The sequence below is a fragment of the Ovis aries genome, chromosome 3 (genome assembly GCF_016772045.2).
Source record: "Ovis aries strain OAR_USU_Benz2616 breed Rambouillet chromosome 3, ARS-UI_Ramb_v3.0, whole genome shotgun sequence".
Taxonomy (NCBI): Eukaryota; Metazoa; Chordata; class Mammalia; order Artiodactyla; family Bovidae; genus Ovis; species Ovis aries.
The window spans coordinates 60245824-60269793 of record NC_056056.1 but is presented as its reverse complement, the minus strand read 5'-3'; the positions used below and the strand labels follow the sequence as shown (position 1 = coordinate 60269793).

Genomic DNA, 23970 nt, shown 5'->3' with positions numbered 1-23970 from the left:
TAGTGTTTTTGCCACTGACATGAATCAGTCATGGGTATACAGGTATTCCCCATCCTGAACCACCTCCCCACTAGAAGTTGCATTTTAACTAGACTCCTGGACGATTCACGTGCATGTTGAAGTTTGAGAAGCACTGAACTGGCCTCTGACTCCTGGCTGACCCCTCTCACGTGTCCTCCTCCACCCTGAGCCGTGGTGATCCTCCCCTGGGTGCCCGGGACCGGGTCATTCTTCTCTTACACTCCTTCATTCTCATCACCTCCCAGAGAAAGTCTCCACCTGTTAGTGTGGCCTGGAAAGCTGGCCACAGTGAGCCCCAGCTGATACCCCAGCTCTGTACCCCAACCAAGCATGTCTGTGACGCCCACATGCTTGCCAGGCTACCGATTAGCACCCTTGGAGGCAGCCCTTATGTGGCTAACTCCTCCTACAGGAAGCTTTCCCTAACCTCCCCTGGGTTCTCTGGGTATGTCTAGTCACTAAGTTGTGTCCTACTCTTTTGTGACCCCATGGACTGCAACCAGCCAGGCTCCTCTGTCCATGGAATTTCCCAGATAAGAATACTGGAGTGGGTAGCTATTTCCATTTCCACTGGGGATCTTCCTGACCCAGGGATCAAAGCCAAGTCTCTGACATTGCAGTTGGATTCTTTACCACTGAGCCAGCAAGTTTCTCATTTCACTGTTTCCTATTAATGAGTGTAGTCTGTCTTCTTTCTTGGACTGTCAGCTACTTAAGGGCAGGTAACACTACATAGTTTTTCTAAAATTTTTATTGTATTTCTGGCTACACTGAGTCTTCATTGCTGTGCGTGGGCTTTCTCTAGTTGCTGAGAGCAGGTCTAATCTCTAGTTGAGGTATGAGGGCTTCTCATTGCAGAGGGCTTCTCTTGCTGCGATTCTTAGCCTCTAGGCCACAAGGGCTGCAGTAGTTAACAATGCTCAGGCTTAGTTGCTCTGTGGCATGTGGGATCTTCCTGGACCAGGGATTGAACTTGTGTCCCTTGCATTGGCAGGTGGATTCTTGAGCACTGGATCACCAAAGAAGTCCTCTTCATAGTTTTAAATCCAGCGTCTAGAAGCTTGGCATGAAGTAGACACTTAATGAATGCACGGTGTCTGACTAGATGGATTTATGTGCAAGAAAATATGGCTCGTAATACTGAAATGCACCATATCTCTGACTCTCATGCAGCTTCCCTTTGCCCTGACCCTCTGTGCAAGCCAGCACTCATCCTGCCTAGCCCCCTCCTGTCTCTCCAGATCACAGCAAGGAGAGGTGTGGGTCTCTGTCAGGGGTGAAGCCTGCCCTTGCCTGTGGCTCTCAAGCTCTGTGACCCAGCCTCAGGCATGTCTGGCAGGTCTCAGATGCCCTTCCAATATGCTCCAGGATGACACCACCCCTATGACCTAAAGCAAAGAGTAATTAAAGAGCCTATTCATGAAGATGAAAGAAGAGAGTGAAAAAGCTGGCTTAAAACTCAACACTCAGAAAACTAAGGTCAGAGCATCCGGTCTCATCACTTCATGGCAAATAGATCGGGAAACAAACGAAACAGTGACAGACTATTTTCTTGCAGATGGTGTTTTGCAGCCATGATATTAAAAGATGCTTGCTTGGAAAAAAAGCTATGACAAACCTAGACAGTATATTAAAAAGCAGAGACATTACTTTGCCAACAAAGCTCCATTTAGTCAAAGCTATGGTTTTTCCAGTAGTCATGTATGAATATAAGAGCTAGACCATAAAGAAGGCTGAGTGCTGAAGAAGCAATGCTTTTGAACTGTGGTGTTGGAGGGGACTCGTGAGAGTCCCTTGGACTGTAAGGAGATCAAAACAGTCAATCCTAATGGAAATCAACCCTGAATATTCATTGGAAGGACTGATGCTAAAGCTGAAACTCCAATACTTTGGCCCCCTGATACAAAGGACTGACTCATTGGGAAAGACCCTGATGCTGGGAAAGATTGAAGGCAGGAGGAGGGGATGACAGAGGATGAGTTGGTTGGATGGCATCACCGACTCGATGGACATGCGTCTGAGCAAGCTCCAGGAGTTGGTGATGGACAGGGAAGCCAGGGGTGCTGCAGTCCATGGGGTAATAAAGAGTTGGACGTGATTGAGCAACTGAGCAACAAACCTGCCCCAGACCTGTCTTGGGGCCCTCCTGTAGCACCTCACCCTCTGCCCATCAGGATCACCAGGCTACATGGTTTATATTGAGTCTTGCCCCAAGGCCACAGGTGCGAGGCCTTGTACCACGGCCAAGAAGCGGAGCTCAGAACCAAGGTCACCTCTGAAGCTAAATGAGCCCCTTTGTAACTCTTGCCAAAAGCCCTGATCACCACCAACAAGCTTTATGATGAAAATTAGGCAAAGATGCCCACTCCAGTAATCACCCTGCATACTAAGTTGCTTCATTCATGTCTGACTCTTTGCGACCTCATGGACTATAGCCCGCCAGGTTCCTCTGTCCCTCAGTCAAGAATACCGGAGTGGGTTATCCTAACCAATCACCTAACGTCAACCTTCTGGCAGGAATTTTCTTTGTCTTGAGGCTATAAAAATTGGCAATTAACCCACAAAAACTGTGGACTCTTCCTGGTCTGTCAGGAGGTCGGACCGCTGCGCTTGCAGTGCCCTCGTTATCTCTGCCCTTTATTCTTTTTAAACTCCTTCCCTTCCAAAATGCTCTTTGTCTGGAAATTCTTTTCCACCCCGGGCTCAGACTGCCTCATCCGTTTAGGGACAGGAGGGCACTGTCTCCCAGGCTGTAGCTTCTTCTACCTCCTGCCAGCCTCAGATCCTGTGGGGACCCTGGGTCTGCAAGATTGTGTTAGGGGTAAATGAGGCCTCACCTCACTCCCTCAGGGGCCAATTTTACCTGAAAGAGGGGCCCCAAAGTGCTGTATGACGTCCTGAGGGGGAATGTGGGCCCCTCGCCTCCCTTCCCCCATCCTGTGCTCTTGTAGGATGGTCAGGATGGCCAAGTGCCCAGTCAGTACACACGCATACACTCACACCCACTTTCACATCTGCACTCACACCCACACCACAAACTCCCAGACACTTCCTTTATTTTGATGGTGAGAGAGACAGGATCTCGCAAGTTTCCTAACCTCTTACTGCAAATCTCTCCCTCCATGGTCCCCCACCCATTTAGGGGACTGGCCTTTGCCCTGGGTGGGGAAGGATTGGGGCAGAATTGTATGTGGGCCCTGACTCAGCCCCAGCCCTTCTTGCAATTGGAGTCACATCCCTCCGGAGTCACATCCCTCCTTATTCACCCAGGTGACGGGTGACATGTCCTTTGGCTGTTGTGGCCACATCAGAGGGGAGGAGCCCCCTTGGGCCAGCCTGGGCTCCCATGGCCAATGGCCTGTAGGCAGTGCCCAGCCTCTACTGTCCTTGTGGGTCAATTTCCTTCCAGCCCCGCAGCACTGGGCACACTGTGGGCTACATGAAATCTCTTTCTCTTCTAAACTAATGCAAATCCTACATTTCCAGAAGATCTCATTCAGGATGCCCCTTGTTAAAAAACAAAACAAAACAAAAAACCTTCCTGGGATTTCCCTGGTGGTCCAGGGGTTAAGATTACATGCTTCCAATGTAGGGGGAGCGGATTCAATCCTTGCTCAGCAAACTAAGATCCCACATGCTGCATGAAAAATCCCACGTGCTGCCAAGAAAAGCAAACAAACGAACAAAAAAGTCTTCCTGATGGCTCTTTCCCTTTGGCACTCCCACTGAAGATCCTGCTGTTGCCACTAGCTTCTGCCCTGCCTGGTGTTACTGGTATCGTGAAAACAAGCCGAATCCAGTCTCACTTTTGCTGAAATGTCCCTGATGCCAAGATCCGCATCTTCGACCTGGGGTAGAAGAAGGCAAAAGTGGATGAGTTCCCACTCTATGGGCACACAGTGTCTGATGAGGATAGGCAGCTGTCCTCTGAGGCCCCAGAGGCTGCCTGTATGTGTGCCAAAATGAAAAGCTGTGGCAAAGATAGCTTTCACATCCAAGTGTGGCTCTACCCCTTCACATCACCTGCATCAACAAGATGCTGTTCTGTGCTCTTAGGCTCTGATATACTCCAGACAGGTATGCACGGTGCCTTTGGAAAGTCCCAGGACCCAGTGACCAGGGTCCACACTGGCCAAATTATAATGTCCATCTGTACCAAGCTGCAGAGCAAGGAGCATGTGATTGAGGCCCTGGTGTGTGCTAAGTTGCTCAGATGTGTCCAAATCTTTGTGACCCCATGGACTGTAGCCTGCCGGGATCCTCTGTCCATTCTCTAGGCAAGAATACTACAGTGGGTTGCCATGTTCTTCTCCAGAAGATCTCCAGGGGATCTTCCCCAGCCAGGGATCAAACCTGTGTCTCCCGTGGCTTCTGCTTTGCAGGCAGATTCTTTGCTGCTGAGCCACCAGGGAAGCCCTGAGACCCTATTCATGGCCAGATTCAAGTTCCCTGGCCACCAGAAGATCCATGTCTCCAAGAAGTGGGGGTTTACTGAGTTTATTATTTATTAAAAATAAAATCTGCCTGAGTCGGACAGGTCTTAGTTGTGGCATTCGAGATCTTTAGTTGTAGCATGTGAACTGTTAGCTGTGTTATGTGGGATCTCAGTTCCCTGACCAGGGATTGAACCCAGGTCCCCTGTCTTTGGAGCGCCGAGTCTTAGCTGCTGGACCATTGGAGTAGTCCTGGGACTTACTAAGTTTAATGTAGATGAATTTGAAAACATAGTGACAGAAAAGTGGCTCACCCCAGATGACTGTGTGGTCAAATACATTCCTAGTGGTGGCCCCTGGGCAAATGGTGGGCCTTGTGCTCAGGAGAGCCTTGGCGCTGTCCCCTTCTTATCACACTCACCAATAAATCCTACTTTCTTGTTAAAACAGAAAAAAGGCCTTCCTGATGTATTGCTCCACTTCCCATCTCGATCCCTCCATGTACCAGCCACCCCTGTGTGAGGAAGCCCAGTCTGTGGGAAGTTTCTGGTGATTTTGAGAGGGTTTCTCCAAACTCAGGGGAACAAGTGAAAGCAAAGTCGCTCAGTCGTGTCCGACTCTTTGCGACCCGTGGACTGTAGCTCACCAAGCTCCTCCATCCATGGGATTCTCCAGACAAGAATACTGGAATGGGTTGCCATTTCCTTCTCCAAAAAACAAAAGGGGAACAAAAGGCCCCTCAAACTCTGTACTGCAGTGGACCAACTGTGTGATCTGGAATAATGCCTCCGGCTGAAGGTGGAGGTGAAGTGTGAGCGGTGACTGCCCTAATCCACGCCCTGGGCGCCCCAGATCTGGCCACCTTTCTGAGTGTCAGGTGGCCATGGGGAACAAAGCCATCACATGCTGGGTCTGGACACCTTCCAAACAGGCACAGCCTGGGTGTGACAGTCAACAGGATTGCAGGCTGAATGGTCCTGTTTACGCTGCCTCTGGGTGGATGGGAAGGGCCCAGCTGGGAGCTCAGAGGAAAGTGGGAGCAGAAGTGACCATTCTAGGTGGTAATGTGGGCACCTTGGACCTCCTTAATTAAAAAATATATATTTAAAATTTGGAAATAATTCCAAAAGTTTATGAAAAGTTGTAAAAATAAAACATAATTCAAAGAACATCTTTATTCTTTTTGCCAAGATTTACCTATTGTTGGGAATTCCCTGGCAGTCCAGTGGTGGTGGTGGTGTTTAGTGACTTCAGCTGTGTCCGACTTTTTGTGATCCCATGGACCGTAGCCTGCCAGGCTCCTCTGTCTGTGGAATTTTCCAGGCAAGGTTACTGGAGTGGATAGCCATTTCCTTCTCCAGGGGATCTTACCGACCCAGGGATTGAATCTGAGTCTCCTGCGTTTCCTGTATCGCAGGCGGATTCTTTACTGCTAAGCCAGCAGGGAAGTTCCCAGTGGTTAGGACTCCTCATTTTTCACTGTCGAGTCCCCAGGTTTAATCCCTGGTGCAGGAACTAAAATTCCACAAACTGTGTGCCTCCCCACCACCGAAAATAAAAAAGATTTTCCTATTGCTAACATTTTACTCCATTTGTTTTATCGTTTTATCATCTGTCCCTGCCAGTATGTACACACACAAATGGACACACACACACACGTATGCATGCCTAATTTTTTCCCAAAACAATCCGAAGGTAAGTTAGACATGTCATGACCTTCACCCTGAATACTTTGGTATTTTCCAAGAATATTTTTCTTGTGGTGTCAACTTTAGAAATTGACCTTGAGCCAGTGCTTTAAGCTGCCGTTGATCGTCTAGTCTTATTCGTTGACCTTATTATGTCCTTGGGTTAAATCCCCTTCCCTGATTGAATATCTGAGAGTAGATACTGCAATTAGTTGGCATGTCTCTTTAGCCTCCTCCTCTGAAACATTCCCTCTGCCTTTGTCTTCCACGCTGTTGCAAAGTCCAGGGTCTTGGTGAGGGCTCTAGGCAGAGGTGGGTGAAAATGAGCTAACGTACCTCCTGCAGCCTCCATACTCTTGTTTCACCATCTAACCGTTGTTCATTTGCAATTACCAAGGATGGGACTATTTCACTGAAATATTCTCTTCCCCCCAGATAATTTCTATCCCTTCAACAGTGCCTAACTTCATTTAGTTTGGCCATTTTGGAGAGAACATTTTATCAAATGTATCATAAACTTGTGTTCCTTTTTAAAAGAGGACATGCTATATCCTTTAAGTTTTTCTGGATGATCCAGGTCAAAACTCTAAATGGAAATCATCGTGCTTTGTTGCAAAACCAGCAATTATGGACCCTTAGGGCCTGTTTGGGTTTCCCTGGTGGTTCAGACGGTAAAGAATCCACCGGCAAGGCGGGATACCTGGGTTCGATCCCTGGGTTGAGAAGATACCTTGGAGGAGGGCATGGTAAGCCACCACAGTGTTCTTACCTGGGGATTCTCCATGGACAGAGGAGACTGGTGGGCTACAGTTCATGGAGTCCCAAAGAGTCGGACATGACTGAGGGACTAAGCACAGCACAGCACAGGGCCTGTTTACAGCTCTGCTCTAAATGATCACAATTACTCTGCTCTTGGGCACTCATTTTTGTACTTTTTTTTTTTCCTGATTCTGAGATTCTAATCATCTGCCATTTCTTATAGCTCCATTTTGTATAGCTCCACTTCTAGGGCTTCCCTGATAGTTCTGCGGGTAAAGAATCCACCTGCAGGGCAGGAGACACAGGAGATGTGGGTTTGATCCGTGGGTCAGGAAGATCCTCTGGAGAAGGAAGTAGCAACCCACTCCAGTATTTTTGCCTGGAGAATTCCATGGACAGGGGAACCTGGCAGGCTACAGTCCATGTGGTTGCAAAGAGTCAGACACGACCGAGCAACTAGGCACACTTCTAGCGATTCTTTTTTTCTTTTTACAATTTATATTTATTTACTTGGTTGTGTCGGGTCTTGGCTGTGACAGGAGGGATCTTGGTTGCGTCCTGCAGGACCTCTCCTTGTGCTCGGTCTCCAGAACGCATGACTCAGTAGTGGGCTCAGTTACTCCATGGCATGCGGGTTCTTAGTTCCCTGGGCAGGTCACCTGCATCTCAAGGTGGATTTTTAACCCCTGAGCCACCAAGGAAGTCTCCAGAAATTACTTCTTTAAATGGCCTCGGGCTAGGAAGATTGATAACCCAACATGCTAGAATTGTTTGTAAAACAAGAATTCAAGCCCTTTTTTTTTCTTTATTAGACACTTTTATTTATGTATTAAGAATTTTTTAAAAAACAAAATTCACATTCTATTTAGGTTGAAATTAACTATGCAAAATGGATTTTCTTCACTAAAAATAGCCACAATATTTTGTGTATTATTCCTAGGTAAACCACAGAACACTTATATTTTTAGGTTTTCTAGGTTATTCTTGTAACTCAAGATGAGGCAGTAGACACAGTCATGTCTTCTGTGCAGCCAAGAGCTTGACTGTCATGCTGCATTCAGTAAGTGAAGTGATGGAAAATATCAAAGTTTATCATGAATTTTGGTTTGAGGAAGCCACAAATGTGGCAAGCAAACTTGATATGCAGATGATACTCCAAGGGAAAATTCGCAGAGTTCAGCACAGTAACCTGGAGCTACGGTAAAGAAACTCTAAGTGTTCTAACAGTGGACCACACTACTCAGGAACAGAAAGATATTCTCAGAATAGTACCTCAAAGCCCTTAAAATGCTTCTCTCTGGCACCCTCTGGCATGGGACAGTCCTTTATTTTTAAAGCACATGAGTCTCCTGCCTTGGCAACCCCATGTTTGTTGCACTCTGAGTTCTCTGCTGCATTCTAGGTCGTTGTGGTCCTTGGATGCATAAATCCAAGAAGTGAAGACAGTATAATATAGATGAATTGTTCTTCCTTATTACTGCTTTCTCTCTTAAAAAACAGGGGCTTTCCTGATGGCTCAGCTGGTAAAGAACTAGTCTGCCAGTGCAAAAGATACAAGAGATGTGGGTTCGATACCTGAGTTGGGAAAATTTCCTGAAGGAGGAAATGGCAGCCCACTCCAGTATTCTTGCCTGGGAAAGCCCATGGACAGAGGAGCCTGGAGGGCTACAGTCCCTGGAGTCTCAAAGAGTCGGACAGAACTGAGCACCCAGGCACAGGCACTTAAGGAACAGAAGGGACACCAGAGACTGTCCTGGCTGACTCCTCCCTCAGACGAGGAGGAGATGGGGCCCAGGGTGGGGCCAGCAGGGCCAGCAGTGGTGTCTGAAGGTGTGAGGGACAGGGGAGCTGCTGGACACCACTGATGGTGGGCAGGTGACAGCAGAAGGAACCACTGCCTTCTCACTCCTGGCGGCGATGGCCAGTGTGGACGGGGGAGAGCCAAGGGAGCCCTGAGGGGAGCCGCAGGCCCTGGAGCCAGACTGGCATCAGTGGTGAGATGGATGGGGGAGCTGAGGGGATCATGATAAACACCCCATTTCCTGACACACCCCACACAACACAGCAGCCCCGGGACTGACTCCTTCAAATACCCAGAGATGATGACACTCAAAACACAGGCAAGCCCCTGCTCTCGAAAGGGAACATCCTCCTGTAGGTGGGCAGTGGCTGACCACATAGAAAACTGACTGTGTACACTCAGTGGGGGGAGGGGCTCTCCACCCTCCCCCACCCCCAGACCTGGTGCTTTGTGCTGCCCACCTGGGACAAACGCAACATCTCTGAGCTTGGACACAGTGACCTCGATCAGGAAAGTGACACCCCCACTGACCAGGGCACATCCTTGCTCTTGGGGATGCCCCCAGCACACTGCCACGGTGAGAGGAGCCCTGCACACACTGGCACACGTGTTCAGATACACACATGTGCTCAGGCACACGCAGGCCCAGGGAAGCCCTGGCCCTTGGAGTTTGAGGACACCCTCCCCTTTCCAGGATTTTTGTCAACCGCAGCCTGGCGATGGGGAAGACTGGCTGCTCTGGCTTTGACATGGACTACACTCTGGCTGGTAGCGGAGAGGGGGAGGGGTGGGAGTAGCGAGTGAGGAATTGGTGGCCAGGGGTGCCGGCTGGGGAATGGGCACCAATGGGCCTGGGTCTGCTCGGCCTGCAGCTTACAAGTCCCCGGCTTACGAGACACTGGCCTTCGAGATGCTGCTGGAGCACCTGATGTGCATAGGGTACCCGCACGAGATCCTGCGCTACACCTACGATCCCACCTTCCCCACCAGGTGAGCAGGGCCCATGGAGCGGGATGCTGAGCCGAGTTCCGGCCCGGCACCCCATTCACAGCCTCTGTGCCCTCACCCAGGGGGCTGGTATTCGACGCACTCTACGGAAACCTGCTGAAGGTGGATGCCCACGGAAACGTGCTGCTGGGCACCCACGGCTTCTCCTCCTTCTCGGAGTAAGGCACCGGCTCGGGGGCAAGGATGCTGCAGGAAAGACGGTGGGGCTGGGGGCTGAGTCAAGCACACAGCAGGGGCTCGGCAATGCCAGCAAGAGGGACAGGAAGATGGGGAGAGGGGCGAAGGAGTGGCAGGGCCTGGCCAACCACTGGGGGGGCGCTGTGGAGGAACCATCAGGGCACAGTGCTCACTCCCTCCCCAGGGCGGAGGTCTGGAGCTTCTACCCCAGCAAGTTCATTAAGGGGGATGATCTGCAGCGGTTTCACATCCTCAACACGCTCTTCAGCCTGCCTGGTGAGGGCTGATGGTGAGGTAATTCCGGCTCTGGCCTGGATCCTTGGACCAGAGACTGACCGCTCTCCCCACTCCCGGAAACCTACCTCTCTGCCTGCCTGAAAGACTTCTTCTCTGGCTGCTCCCTACATCAAGTGCGTTCTGAGCCCTTTCCCTCCCCCAGGCCGGGGTGACCCAGCAGGATACTGCTCCCCTTAGGGGCCAAGCCCTGAAGTGGGGGCCCCAGCAAGAGGCAGCGGCTCTTCCTGAGGGGTTCCAAGGGCTACAAGAACTCAGTGGGAAGGCCTTAGATGTGGGAGCCCCCAACTCTATAACCGATATCCCCAAGGGGTGACCCTCAGCGCAGGGTGACACCCCTCCCAAGAGGGCTGGGACATGGACCCAGCGTCCTGCTCACTGTGGATGGAAGGAGTCCCGCTGGTAGGGCTCCAGGGTGGTGGTCACCTCAGGGGCCCTTATCAGCCTCCCTCTTGGCTTGACTCAGCTGTGACACGGGCTATCAGCACGGGGACCTCTTCATGTCCTTCCGAAGCCTCTTCCAAGATGTGACGGATGCCATGGATTATGTCCACCTTTCGGTGAGTGTCCCAGGACCCCAGGCCACATCCAGGTCCCCAGACCCCATAAGGTTTCACTCTGCTTCTGGTTGAGGATGGTGGTCTGGGTTCCTCCATCTTGGATGTAGACATGTGCACGCATGCCCGTGTGCACACACAAACATACACACATGAGCATGTGAACTCACAGACAGCTCTGCTCCCTCCTGCAGGGCTGTCTCAAGAAGACCCTGGAGGACTTAGAGAAATACCTGGAGAAGGATGTGAGTGGCCTTAGACTAAGGTCATGACTAAGCCTTGTCCCCCTTGTCCCCTCCTCCCCCAGGGCAGTGGGGATGCTCTGCCTTTCTCTGGCTCCTTCTTCAAGATGTAGACAGAGCTTTGCACCCTGGCCTTATTCCTTGCCTTCCTGCCTGACCTGGGGCCCCCTGCCCAGCCATGGGGCTGAAACCTGAGAACAGGCTCCCAGGGCAGCTCCGGGGAGGCCCCAGTGCTGGAGATAGCTTCTCTCTCTGCCCCAGGCATGAATCCCTGTCCTGCTGGACAAGATGAAGGAGGTGGGAAAAGTGTTCCTGGCCACGAACAGCAGCTACAACTACAGAGATGTGAGTGTGTAAATGGAGGTGGTTGGAGGGGTGGAGCTCAGCCTCTGGGCCAGAGAACTTTCCTTTCTGGCTCTGGGGAAACTGAGGCCCTGCAGAAACTGAGGGAGTGGAAAAGCAGTAGGGGTGAAACCCTCACTGCCTGGTTGGTATCTTGGGTTCTGTTTCTTGGCCTTTTAAGGTCTCAGTGAAATGTTAGTCACTCAGTCGTGTCTAACTTTTTGTGACCCCATGGACTGTAGCCAGGCTTCTCTGTCCATGGGATTTCCCAGGCAAGAACACTGGAGTGGGTTGCCATTTCCTTCTCCAGGGGATCTTCCTGACCCAGAGATCAAACCTGCCTCTTCTGCACTGCAGGCTGATTCTTTACCCCTGAGCCACCAGGGAGGCCTAGGGTCTCTGTGAAATTATCTATTTCCCCTCCATAGTGCTCTTGTGGTGCCCGGTGTGACCTGTGGGCTGAGGGCCTTGGCAGCCCCTGGTCCGACCCAGCTAGGTGCCCTAACTCCTGCCTTGTCCTTGCCAGGCCATCATGACCTACCTGTTAGATGCTGGAGAGGTGAGTGCCATGGGCCTGGCTGGTGGAGGCCTCCCTAGGGCAGGGAGGCCAGGCCACCTTGCTGCAGGTCCCTCCCATGTCCAGCTCTCTCCTCCAGGAGGATCCAAGGGTATGGGAAGGATCATTTCACCTGAGTGGGCCCATTGAAATCTCCCCAGTGGGTGCTGGAACTTCCCCAGTGGGTGAGAGACTGGTGATTTCAGCCAGGCTATGGGAGGAGCCTGGAGGGGTGGGGAGACCTTGGAAAAGTGACTAGATATTTTGGGGAGGGGCTGGATGGGGCAGAAGGGGGTGAGGGAGGGGGTGAGAAGTGGCTTTGGCAGGCCTGGGGGTGGGGAGTGTGACATATCTTGTGGGGACCTGGCGGCTAATGCATAAGCAGGGCTCCAGCTGGGGGGTGGGGTGGGGAGGAACCTGTGCTCTCATCCTGTGTCTCTGGGTCTCTGACTCTGTGTTATGAGGGACTCCAGGGGCTGACACAGCCCACTAGACATCCAACACTGGCCTCTGCCAATACCTTTTGAGCACTTCCTGCCAGCATGGCTGGGGATGCTGGGTGGTCAGAGGCCCCTTTTCCTGAGCCCCGGTATGTCCCATCTGGCTGAGAGGCCAAGGCTGAGATGGGGGAGCTGGTGAGTTTTCACCGGTCCAGAGCCAGGCATCCCGGCCAGGTGTGGGTGGGGCAGCTGTGGATGAGGACCTGGCTGAGAGCCTGAATCAGATTTTCCAGGCTGAGCGCGTGTGTTGGCATGTGCCTCGCCATGTGCCCCGCCACGTCTCGTCCTCCCGCCTGCAGGCTGAGGCTGCAGCCAGGCCCTGGAGGTCCTACTTTGATCTGATCGTGGTGGACACACGGAAGCCCCACTTCTTTGTGGAGGCCACAGTGCTGAGACAGGTCAGTATGGTAGTGCAGGGGTCGAGGCCTGTCCTCTTTGACCCATGGACTGCACTGTGGGGAGGGAGCCCGCCTCTCAGGCTTGACCTGCCCTTGGTGGTGGCTGCTCTGCTCTCTGTCCCTAGAGGCAGGGATCCAGGGAGGGGACTCTTTCAGGGCCCTCTGTGTCCCCCTTGTCTCCTCACCCCATAGCTACCCCCGCCATGCCCAACCCCCCACCATCTCTGACCAGGACACCCCTCTGCCCCCTCCAGTACATGGGCAAGCTCTGTGTTGGTACCTACACCAGCCCCCACCAGCACTGTGCCGTCTACTCTGGAGGAACCAGCTCCCCCTTCCCCCTCCTCCCTCCCATTCCTCCTTAGCAACCCGCCTTCAACTAGAAGCCCACGTCCCAGGCCTACCTGCCAGGACGGGACTAGAAGCCCCTGTCCCCAGTCTGCTCGCTAGGACAGGAAGGACTGTGAGTGGGCCTGTCCTCCCCTGGTCTGGCAGGGTCATCGGACGTGGTATGTGAGCTGCTTGGGGTGCGGGGGAAGGACATCCTATACGTCAGCGATCACATCTTTGGGGACATCCTCAAGTCCAAGAAGCTGCAAGGCTAGCAGACTTGTCTGGTGGTTCCTGAGCTGTCCCGGGAGCTGGGCATCTGGGCCCGAGAGAAGGATGAGTTGTAGGGGGCAGACGAGCAGGGGGCACTGGCCAGTGACGCTAAAGCCTGCACCATGGTCATCGTCCCCTCTCTATGTGGGGTCAATACTGACCATGATCATACTGTCTGCTCTGTGGTTTATGAGAGTGGATCTGTTTTTTCATGAGGAAACAGAGACCCAGAGAGGTTAAGTGTCTTGCCCAAAGTCACACAGCCTGAAGGCATCTGTCCCACAGGGCTCTCCCTGCTCTGCCCTGGGCGGAGTCTCCCTCAACGTAAGGAGCAGGCCGAGAATGTTATGCACACAGCTTGGCCCGGGGCAGGGGAGTGGAGTTAGACTCCAGTGATCTTTCCACCCTGACCTCACTAGCTGAGCTAGGCCCAGGACAAAGTAGGCTGGGCTGTCATGCCCCCGTCACCTGTCTGCTTTTCAGAGCGAATGGAGATGCTGAAGAGGCTGGACGCGCATCTAGCAGACCTGTACCAGTGAGAGCCCTGACCTGTGACCCCCTCTCCTGGGAGGGGAGCAGGATGGAGGGTGGTGGTCCATGTCCATGCCTGGCAGCAGGGTCCATGCCTGGTTGCTCAGGAAATCACGATCTGTTTCAGGCTGGGCTTCCCTACTAAACTGGACTCTGACCCCCTTGAGATGCTCACACTGACCGCTAGGCCCTTCCTCCTGAACCACTGACCCTCTCACACATGGGCACACACCCAGCTCAGCACCCCCACTGCGTGCCCGCAGAATGCCTCCCACCCCATGCTATCTGGGGAGGTTGTACCTGGAGACTCTGGAGCCCCCAGCTCCTCTCCTCCTGGGTCAAGTGACCATTTTTGCACCAGGCACACAGATGGGAGTGGTTACGGCCTGCAACTCATCAACTCCACCGAGAGGGAGATTCAGGTAAGAGCAGGGTGCTGAGGAGGAGGGGATGGGCCTGGCGGGGCAGAGGGTGAGGAGTGTGACTCCAGGTTGCCTGTCTGGATTAGCTCTTTCCCAGGTCTCCAGTGCCCAGTTATGACTCCCCCCGTCTCCAGGAGTACCACTGGGCCTTGTCAGCCTGTGCCCTCTGCTGGCACTCATGCTGAATGACAGCAGTGTGCTCTTGAAGGGTTGAGGTTCTTCCATCTCCACAATTAACCTTGAGAACCACCTGCCTCCTGGATTGGGTCCTCATGTGACCAACTGCCTGGCCCGAGTCTGGGGTCAGCCAGACAAAGGGCCTGAGAAGACAGGATTTAGGGTGGATGTGCTGGTGTGTCTGGGTAAGGAAAGGCCACGCTCCCTAGTGTCATTCCTGACCAGTCACTAGAAGTGGGAGAGTCCCACAGGGGTTCAGGCCACTCGACCTTCCCAGGCCCAGTGGGGATCAATAGTGCAGGATCTTGGCTGAACCTCTTGTAGGGAAATCAGTGCTTTCATGCCATATAGTCCTCCCACAGCCCCTTGAGGGGGACTGGACAGGGATTGTCACCCTTATTTTACAGATGGGGAAACTGAGGCACAGAGAGGGTAACAAGGATGTCCTTGGTCACTCTGGGAGTAACAGTGGACCACTTTTATTTTTTTAAAAGAACTATTTATTGTTTTGACCTGAGTCTTCACTGTTGTGCGTGGACTTTTTCTGGTTGTGGCACGGGGGCTTCGTTCTGTGGTGGCTTCTCTTGCCGCGGAGCACAGGCTCAGTCGTGGTACACAGGCTTAGTTGTCCCTGAGGCATGTGGGACCTTCCTGGAGCAGGGATGGAGCCCGTGTCCCCTGCACTGGCAGGCAGACTTTTAACCACTGAACTACGAGGGAATGGAATGCTGTTCTAGATTCTGAAAGCAGGGCCTGTAATGAGGCGGGGGCCTGCTAGGGGGGTGGGGCAGGAGTGGGGCTGGGTGTGTGGGTCTTACCAGAAAGTCAGTGATGCTGAGTGTAGAGCAGGCTGGTTGCTCTCCAGGGCCAGGCAGGAAAGCAAGGAGTGGGGCCTGGGGCCAAGCAGAGAGAGCTGCCCCACCTCCCAAAGCCCGGGCTGGCTGAGCGCCATGGCAGCTCCTTCCCTGTGGTGGGCAAGGGCCTCAATGTCCTTAGGGGACTGTTTCCCAGGAGGGCAGAGCTGGGCCTGACCCTGGCAGACAGGCTTGCTTGTGGGTGATGCAGGTCCTGGGCGTGGGTGGGAATGGGATCTCAAATCAGTGAGCTGCCCCTCTCCAGAGAGTCAGCCGGGAGCTGGACCTGTGCTACAGTGTGACGGGCAGCTTGTTCTGGTGTGGCTTCCGCCAGACACTCTTCTCCAGCCAACTGATGCGCTACGCTGACCTCTACACAGCCACCTGCCTCAGTTTCCTGTACCACCCACTCAGCTCGCTGTACCGGGCAGCCTGGGAGCTGGTATGTCCCTGCGGAACCTCCCGAGCATCCCTGAACCTCCGTCCCAGAAGGACCCATGGGTGCTTGGCCCTGCCAAGAGCATTTGAGGTCACCAGACCCCCTTCTCCCATCTCCAGGCACAAACGGGCCAAACCCTTGCAGATAACTGTCTGCCTCATAAAGGATGCTCTGGAGGGGTTATGGTTCTACAGATAAGACGCCTCTGCTGGGAAGTTTTCCTCCTGCTCAATTTTAACTCCTGGTTTAAACTGAGACTGCATTATCTTCCTAGTACACATGATACCGCTTTCAAGGAGGAAGGCTGTGGTCCCCCTACCCTCAGTAATCGCAGTACAGTGATCGCAGGGAACAGCAGACTGCATAGTAAACACTCCAGCCGGTTTTCCTCTGGAAGACCTGCAATGCTTCTCAGTCAAGAGCAGGGAAGTGAAGGCGACAGTGATGCCACAGGGTTCATGGGGGCCATGAGTCTGACCAGTGCAGAGCTCCGCAGGGCACGCATGTCCCTTCTCCCAACGAGCGGTCATTATTTCCATCTTAGATGATGTACCGTCTGCAGTCAAGGATCTAGACTTGAAGCTAGTTCTCTGGGGCTCCGTAAACCTTATTTTTCTTGCACTCTCAGCTGCCTTCCTGATAATTGAGAGCAAGAGAAACCATTTTATGTTTCTGGGCTGGGTGTTTTTTTTTAATTGATTCTGCTTAATGCTTAATATAACTCCGAAAAGTAGGTTTTTTTCTCCTCATTTTACCACCAGTGAACTGGAAGTGCAGAGAACCTAAATTACTCAGGTTCAGACTGCTGCTAGGTAGACTGCAGAGTCAGGATTTGAATCCAGGGCCACTTTGTCCCCTGCACCACACTGCCACACTGAGCTTTCACTGTGCAGCCCCATCTCATCTCTGGGCTTTTAAAAGAGCAGGCTGGAGGATTCCTGTAGGCAAAATGGGGGGTCTGAGGCGTTACCGTGCAGTTAGACACCATTGCTAAAGTAGAGACAAGCATCTGGAGTGCGCAGGTGAAAGAGCTAAAGAAACCTGAACTTACCCAGCAGTGCTGCCTGGGATTTTTGAGGAAGTGAAGTCCATCTGCCAGAAACTTCCTCCTCCTGCTGACCCTCTTGGGCTCCCTTTTCTGTAGCATCACTGGGCAGGAAGCTGGCAGCTGTGGGCAGAGGATGGCGTTGGGGGGTACTGATGTGTAACTGGGGACTCTGGAAGGCCTCAGCACCAATGGCACTCCTCCACCTCCTGTGTTGGTCCCTACAGATGCCCCATGAGACAGCAGTGGAGCAAGAAAGGGCCGGTCTGGTTCCCACCTTCAGCTTCTTCTCTTGCAGCCAGAGGGTGAGTTACTGGAAAATGAGGGCTGCCAGCTGACTGGCTGGGGAGCTCAGAGACTTGGGGGCTCCTCTTGGGCTAGAGCAGGGGTCCCAGTGGAGCAGTATCAACCTGAGGGGTTATTTGGGAGGTCTGCGGGAGCTATTTTGTCTTCCAGCGCAATCATTCCTGAATATTCATGTAGGAATACATATAATTTTATTATACGCTACTTTTCATTTCTCGTTTGTTATAGTATAGTTAAGGTATGATATTGATTGTTAAGATTATAGAGATAATCATATTGTCTATGAATCTCAATTCAGAATCAAATGAGCAAATGAAAATATTTATTTATTTTTTAATTGAAGTATAGTTGATTTGCAGTGTTGTGTTAGAAAATACCTGGTTTTAAGACGAGGCAGGGGCTCTGAGAGGGCCAAGAACCACTGGCTGTCAGACTCACAGGTCCTGCTCGACTAACTGAATGGGGGCCCATATCTCCCTGCATCTCTTCTGGATCATTCCTCTGACAGATCCATCTTCATTCTGGGAGAGGTGACAACACAGACTCTCCCCACCCGGGCTTCCTCAGCAGGCAACTTTTATGGATACAGTGTGGAGGGGCTCCTTCTTCGCCCGCTCTATGACTCTGCCCTCTGAGTGGAGACCCAAGCTTTCCTGAGTGGCAGGCTCGGCTCCTCACCTAGTTCTGCAGCCCTGAGCTCTGCAGGAGGCTTCCTGTTTCTACCCTGGTGTTCCCAAGGCTTGATTTTCAAAATGCCCAACTTATCAGTTCCCTTTAGTGTGGTGGCTCCAGGCTCAGTGTACATTCTTTCCGCCAGTGTTTTTCACCAGGTGCCTCCCATATGCCTGACATAGTAGAAACTGAATTATGAGCCACTTTACTCCTGCCCAGGAGAAGCTCAACATTCAAGTACATCGATAATATTAAATGGCAAGGACCTAACAGAAGCAAAAGAAGAACTGAAGGTCTTAATGACCCAGATAACCATGATGGTATGGTCACTCACCTAGTGCCAGACATCCTGGAGTGTGAAGTCAAGTGGGCCTTAGGAAGCATCACTTTGAACAAAGCTAGTGGAGATAACGGAATTCCAGCTGAGCTATTTCAAATCTTAAACCAGTGGTTTGCAACTATTTTTTCCCTCCCAACCCACCAGCGGACTAGACCCACTCCCCTCTGTAACTGTGGGTTCTCTGGGGATGTGGTGGTTACTCTATCCTCTCATCTCCATCCCAGCACAGATTAAGGCATTTGGACACATTTTCTTCCCCTGGCTGGGAGTCACTGTGTGAACCTGGGAAGGTTCCGTAACCAGCTTTCTTTGTTTCTTGTAAGGCTGCGGGCAAAGAGAGAAGGACCAGGAGGGCTGCATGGAGGCAGACTGAATCCAGGACACAGCTGGCATCCCCATCCTCTTCTATGAGATATTTTTCAGATAACAGGAAAAATACGGGAGAGAGAGAAAGCAACCATATTGAAATCTAAATATAACAGATCTGGAGCCCAAGAGCCCTTCTTTTAGGGAGGAGGAAGGAGGCCTGTTCTCCCTGGCCGCTGGGCCATTTGTGTGTACCAAGTGGAACTATTTAACCCACTTTCCCTGAGTGTATCCTTTCTCATCCATTTTTATTTCTATGAATTTCTTTTTAAAAATAGTGTTTCTGTGCACTTTTGATTTGGTTACTAGTAATGACAATGGTTATCGATGACTTCATTAACTGTTCTTTCCAGTCACTGTGAAAGACAGCGAGATAATCTTTGAACTTGATGTATATACATGCATGAAAATCTATAAAAAGTCCTACTTGTGATTTTAAAACTTGATTCTTCATTCTAGTTGGAGCTCCTCCATGGTGTTAAGCCCTCACCCTTTACTGAATTTGAGTTCACTTTTCTTGTTAATGGTATCATCTGGAGGATTCTGTTGTTGTTCAGGCTCTCAGTCGTGTCTCTTTGCATGGACCACAGCATGCCAGGCCTCCCTGTCCTTCACTCTGTCTCCTGGAGTTTGCGCCAGTTCATGCCATCCAAACATACCATTCTCTGTCACCTCGTTCTCCTCCTGCCCTCAGTGGAGGCTTAGAAGGAGTATATCTATATGTTTGAAATGAAAGCATGTGATCCAGTTCACTAGTTTTATTTTCTGTGGGTAAATAGGGGAAACATTTGGAATATCTGAGGATAAATAAGGGACAACAGGCCCTGTGCTAAGAGTTCACATTTTTTGACATCTCCTGTACATTTCAGAAGCTTCCAGACCTTTCATTCTTCTTCCTGTGTTGACTTTTGGGCCTCAGAGTCACCAGGGGCAAGTTTTCCAGGAAAGGACTAGGTACCCCTGACCTTGTGTCTTTATTTTTTAAAGAAACAGAAAGTATATTTTTAGCTCTGTTTTCAGTCTTTTAAAATATTTATTTGGCTGCACCTGGTCTTAGATGCAGCATGCAAACTCTTAGTTACGGCATGTGGGATGGAACCCGGGCCTCCTGCATTGAGAATGCAGTCTTAGCCATTGGGCTCCCAAAGAAGTCCCTGGCCTTGTGTCTTTAAACACTTGACTCTTATTAAAAGCTTAGAGGATAGTATTTTACTAGGAAAACTGCTCAGACCCTAGGGCGCATGCTTTTCTTTGAAATCCAGTAGCATTACTAAAAGTATTTTGTTAATACTATAAAAATGAACACTTAGAATTCCCTCCTAGGGCAGAGAGAATACAGAAATGGCCTGGGGGATAAGCGGCCTGGCAGAAGATCCTTAAGGGGTCTGAGGAAGAGATGAGGCACAGGGAGGGGAAGGGGGGGGAGGGGGGGGGGGGGGGGGGGGGAGGAGGAGGGCAGACCTGCAGAAAGGAGAGGTGGTCAAGACCCCTTCCTGTGCTTCTATCTCACCTCTGCTCCTCCCTCAGGTCTCAGGGGCCTCCCACCTACCTCCCTCATCCTCTTTCTCAGGATCATCACACTCTGACATTTGTGATGCTCTAACATGTGTCCCCACTAGACTTGTGGCTCCACGGGGACAGGTCATTTGGGTCCCCATTGTATCTCTGGTGTCCAGTGTCCTGTATGTTTTGTTGCATGAGCCATGTGACCTGATTTATTATTACTCTGGGTCGGCATGTAGAAATGCAGGGAAAAGAGTGGGGCTACAGTTGTATCATAAAGACTAGAGGAAGTGGGGAAGGCTAACAGCTTTGGATTAGAACTCTGCTCAACTCCTAGGAAGTCATCTGTATTTCTATCTGGGGGTTGTTCATTTGATGCAGTGTTTTTCTGTGCGTGTGTTTTAAAAAAACATTATGACAGGACTTCTCTGGTCGTCCAGTGGTTAAGATTCCACCTTTCAATGGAGGGAGTGCAGCTTCAATCCCTGTTGGGGAACTAAGATCCCATATGTCATGCGGCAACTAAGCCCATGTGCTGAAACTACCGTCGACATATACATGCTATCATGTGTAAATATTAATAGACAGCTAGTGGGAACCTGCTGTATAGCACAGGGAGCTCAGCTTGATTCTTTGTGATAACTCGGCGATGACCTAGAGAGGTGGGATCAAGTCAGCCACTGTTTCCCCATCTATCTGCCATGAAGTGATGGGACCGGATGCTATGATCTTCGTTTTCTGAATGTTGCGCTTTAAGCCAACATTTTCACTCTCCACTTTCATCAAAAGGCTCTTTAGTTCTTCTTCACTTTCTGCCATAAGGGTGGTATCATCTGCATATCTGAGGTTATTGATATTTCTCCCAGCAATCTTCATTCTAGCTTGTGCTTCATCCAGCCCAGTGTTTCTCATGATGTACTCTGCATATAAGTTAAATAAGCAGGGTGGCAATGTACAGCCTTGATGTACCCCTTTTCCTATTTGGAACCAGTCTGTTGTTCCATGTTCAGTTCTAACTGTTGCTTCCTGACCTGCATACAGGTTTCTCAAGAGGCAGGTCGGGTGGTCTGGTATTCCCATCTCTTTCAGAATTTTCCACAGTTTATTGTGATCCTCACAGTCAAAGGCTTTGGCATAGTCATTGTTTTCCTGGAACTCTCTTGCTTTTTCGATGATCCAGCGGATGTTGGCAATTTGATCTCTGGTTCCTCTGCCTTTTGTAACACTAGCTTGAACAGCTGGAATTTCACAATTCACGTATTGCTGAAGCCTGGCTTGGAGAATTGTGTGAGTGAGGGCAACTGTGTGGTAGTTTGAACATTCTTTGGCACTGCCTTTCTTTGGGACTGGAATGAAAACTGACCTTTTCCAATCCTGTGGCCACTGCTGAGTTTTCCAAATTTACTGACATGTTGAGTGCAGCACTTTCACAACATGATCTTTTAGGATTTGAAATAGCTCAACTGGAATTCTATCACCTCCAGTAGCTTTGTTTGTAGTGATGCTTCCTAAGGCCCACTTGACTTCACATTCCAGGATGTCTGGTTCTAGGTGGGTGATCACACCATCATGATTATCTGGGTCATGAAGATCTTTCTTGTACAGTTCTTCTGTGTATTCTTGCCACCTCTTCTTAATATCTTCTGCTTCTGTTAGGTCCATACCATTTTTGTCCTTTATTGAGCCCATCTTTGCATGAAATGTTCCCTTGGTATCTCTAATTTTCTTGAAGAGATCTCTAGTCTTTCCCATTCTATTGTTTTCCTCTATTTCTTTCCATTGATCACTGAGGAAGGCTTTCTCATCTCTCCTTGCTGTTCTTTGGAGCTCTGCATTCAAGTGGGTATATATCTTTGCTTTTTTCCTTTGCTTTTGGCTTCTCTTCTTTTCACAGCTATTTGTAAGGCTTCCTTGGACAGCCATTTTGCATTTCTTTTTCTTGTTCTTAATCCCTGAGTCCTATACAATGTCACAAACCTCCATCCACAGTTCATCAGGCCCTCTATCAAACCTGGTCCCTTAAATCTATTTCTCACTTCCACTGTATAATCATAAGGGATTTGATTTAGGTCATACCTGAATGGTCTAGCGGTTTTCCCTACTTTCTTCAATTTAAGTTTGAATTTGGCAATAAGGAGTTCATGATCTGAGCCACAGTCAGCTCCCAGTCTTGTTTTTGCTGACTGTATAGAGCTTCTCCATCTTTGGCTACAAAGAATATAATCAGTCTGATTTCGGTGTTGGCCATCTGGTGATGTCCATGTGTAGAGTCTTCTCTTGTGTTGTTGGAAGAGGGTGTTTGCTATGACCAGTGCATTCTCTTGGCAAAACTCTGTTAGCTTTTGCCTGCTGCTGCTAAGTTGCTTCAGTCATGTCTGACTCTGTGTGTCCCCAGAGACAGCAGCCCACCAGGCTCCCCTGTCCCTGAGATTCTCCAGGCAAGAACACTGGAGTGGGTTGCCATTTCCTTCTCCAATGCATGAAAGTGAAAAGTGAAAGTGAAGCTGCTCAGTCGAGTCCGACTCCTAGTGACCCCATGGACTATAGCCTACCAGCCTCCTCCATCCATGGGATTTGCCAGGGAAGAGTACTGGAGTGGGTTGCCATTGCCTTCTCCAATTAAAAAACAAAAAGAGAATCACTTGTCTCATATTGGAAAGTACAGGGTTTGGCTGGCTCTAGGCTTTAGCCCGGGGATCAAATGATGTCACTGGATGTCACCACACTTTCTCCAGCTCTCAGGCTTATTCCATTTTAGTGCCATTCTCAGGTAGGTTTTTTTCCCCATGGGTTTAGTAGATTTACGGATTCCCATCCTATTTCTTTGGTAACTCTAAGGGAAAAGTCTCACTGGTTTTGTGTGAGACACAACCCCATCATCCAGTCAATGTTATTAGCCACGAGATACTGGGTGCTGGTCGGCCTGACCTGGGTCATATGCTCTGGTGGGTAGTCCATTTCTCTTAAGCTACAGACTGTGCACAGGAAACAGGTGGTCCTCAGGAAATTAAGGTGCTCTTTTTAAAAGATATTTATCTATTTTTATTTGGTTGCTCCAGGTCTTAGTTGTGGTATGTAGGATCAAACCCGGGACCTCTGTATTGGGAGTGTGGAGTCTTAACTGCTGGACCACCAGGGAAGTCCCTAGGGTGTTTTTATTAGGACTTCATGCCCGGCAGACACAGTGGATGTCTTTTATAGTAGGAGCAACTGGTACCTAGTAAACAGTAATTACCGTCATACCTTCTCCCTTCCTTGTCTTCTGGTTCCCAGGCATTCTGCACCTGATGTCAGCACATAACCCTCCCTATTTATCTTCAATACTCACACTCCCCTCTCCTAAGAAGTTGTCCCTACACATTAGACTTAATTCTGTTTAAAGCCTGTATCTCCACTACAATTCCCTGTGAATCTTCCTGCCAAGTGATTAACAGCCTGCCTTCTTTCCTTCCCGCCTGCTCTGGTTTCTAGGAACAGTTATTTACTGAACAAGAGGGCTACTGAGAACCTACAAAGAGCTTCAGATTCAGGGTGTAGTTTTCTGCAGCTGCTGTACCATCCACTATCATTTCCACATCCTTTTAGATCTTGAAGATGCTACTTAGTCTAATCAGGCTGTTTAAAACCTCTAATTTGTCAGTTTGAAAACTACACATTATTAGATGCCAATAATTCATTCTGCATTGTCAGAACCCAGAATGGTACCGAGACATCCTTCTAAGAACTGGCAATAGTGAAGTTGCTCTTTTGAGAACCAGGAGGGATGTGGTTAACTCCTGTTGTCTGCTGATTTTGAATATTTGATTTCTCCCAGTCCCATTTTCAGCTTCTGTGCCTTCTAAGCATTATTTGGCCTCACAGATCAGGTGAGTCTGTCTATCAGGGGAGGAAAGGGCTGGCTGCATGGATTCCTGCATTTTCGTTGTGGTGACAGTC

The 23970-nt window shown here is 50.4% G+C and overlaps 2 protein-coding genes and 1 pseudogene across 2 annotated transcripts; all 3 read left to right on the top strand.

Annotated features, from left to right (window-relative positions):
• The first annotated feature begins 2209 nt into the window (after positions 1-2209).
• Positions 2210-6033, top strand: LOC121819161 (large ribosomal subunit protein uL16-like; annotated as a pseudogene).
• A 2785-nt stretch (positions 6034-8818) lies between these two features.
• On the top strand, positions 8819-14450 carry NT5DC4 (5'-nucleotidase domain containing 4). The gene is given in 17 exon segments (XM_060413654.1): positions 8819-8827; positions 9141-9279; positions 9378-9470; positions 9575-9692; positions 9773-9868; positions 10072-10154; positions 10218-10299; positions 10648-10741; positions 10933-10983; positions 11242-11325; positions 11849-11881; positions 12678-12785; positions 13031-13103; positions 13272-13440; positions 13861-13914; positions 14272-14332; positions 14430-14450. Coding segments are annotated over 17 exon segments (1368 nt in total).
• Positions 14451-15326: 876 nt separating this feature from the next.
• LOC132659402 (cytosolic purine 5'-nucleotidase-like) lies at positions 15327-18972 on the top strand. Its single transcript, XM_060412120.1, has 3 exons — positions 15327-15805; positions 17075-17152; positions 18489-18972. Exons 1-3 carry the CDS (start codon positions 15719-15721, stop codon positions 18636-18638), a joined length of 315 nt encoding a protein of 104 aa, XP_060268103.1. The 5' UTR covers positions 15327-15718; the 3' UTR covers positions 18639-18972.
• Positions 18973-23970: the final 4998 nt, after the last annotated feature.

Coding starts and splice junctions, on each gene's coding strand:
- LOC132659402 (XM_060412120.1), top strand. CDS start 15,719: ATGCGCTACGCTGACCTCTACACAGCCACCTGCCTCAGTTTCCTGTAC. Junction 15,806..17,074: donor ACCGGGCAGCCTGGGAGCTG/GTATGTCCCTGC, acceptor TGGTCCCTACAG/ATGCCCCATGAGACAGCAGT. Junction 17,153..18,488: donor TCTTCTCTTGCAGCCAGAGG/GTGAGTTACTGG, acceptor GTTTCTTGTAAG/GCTGCGGGCAAAGAGAGAAG.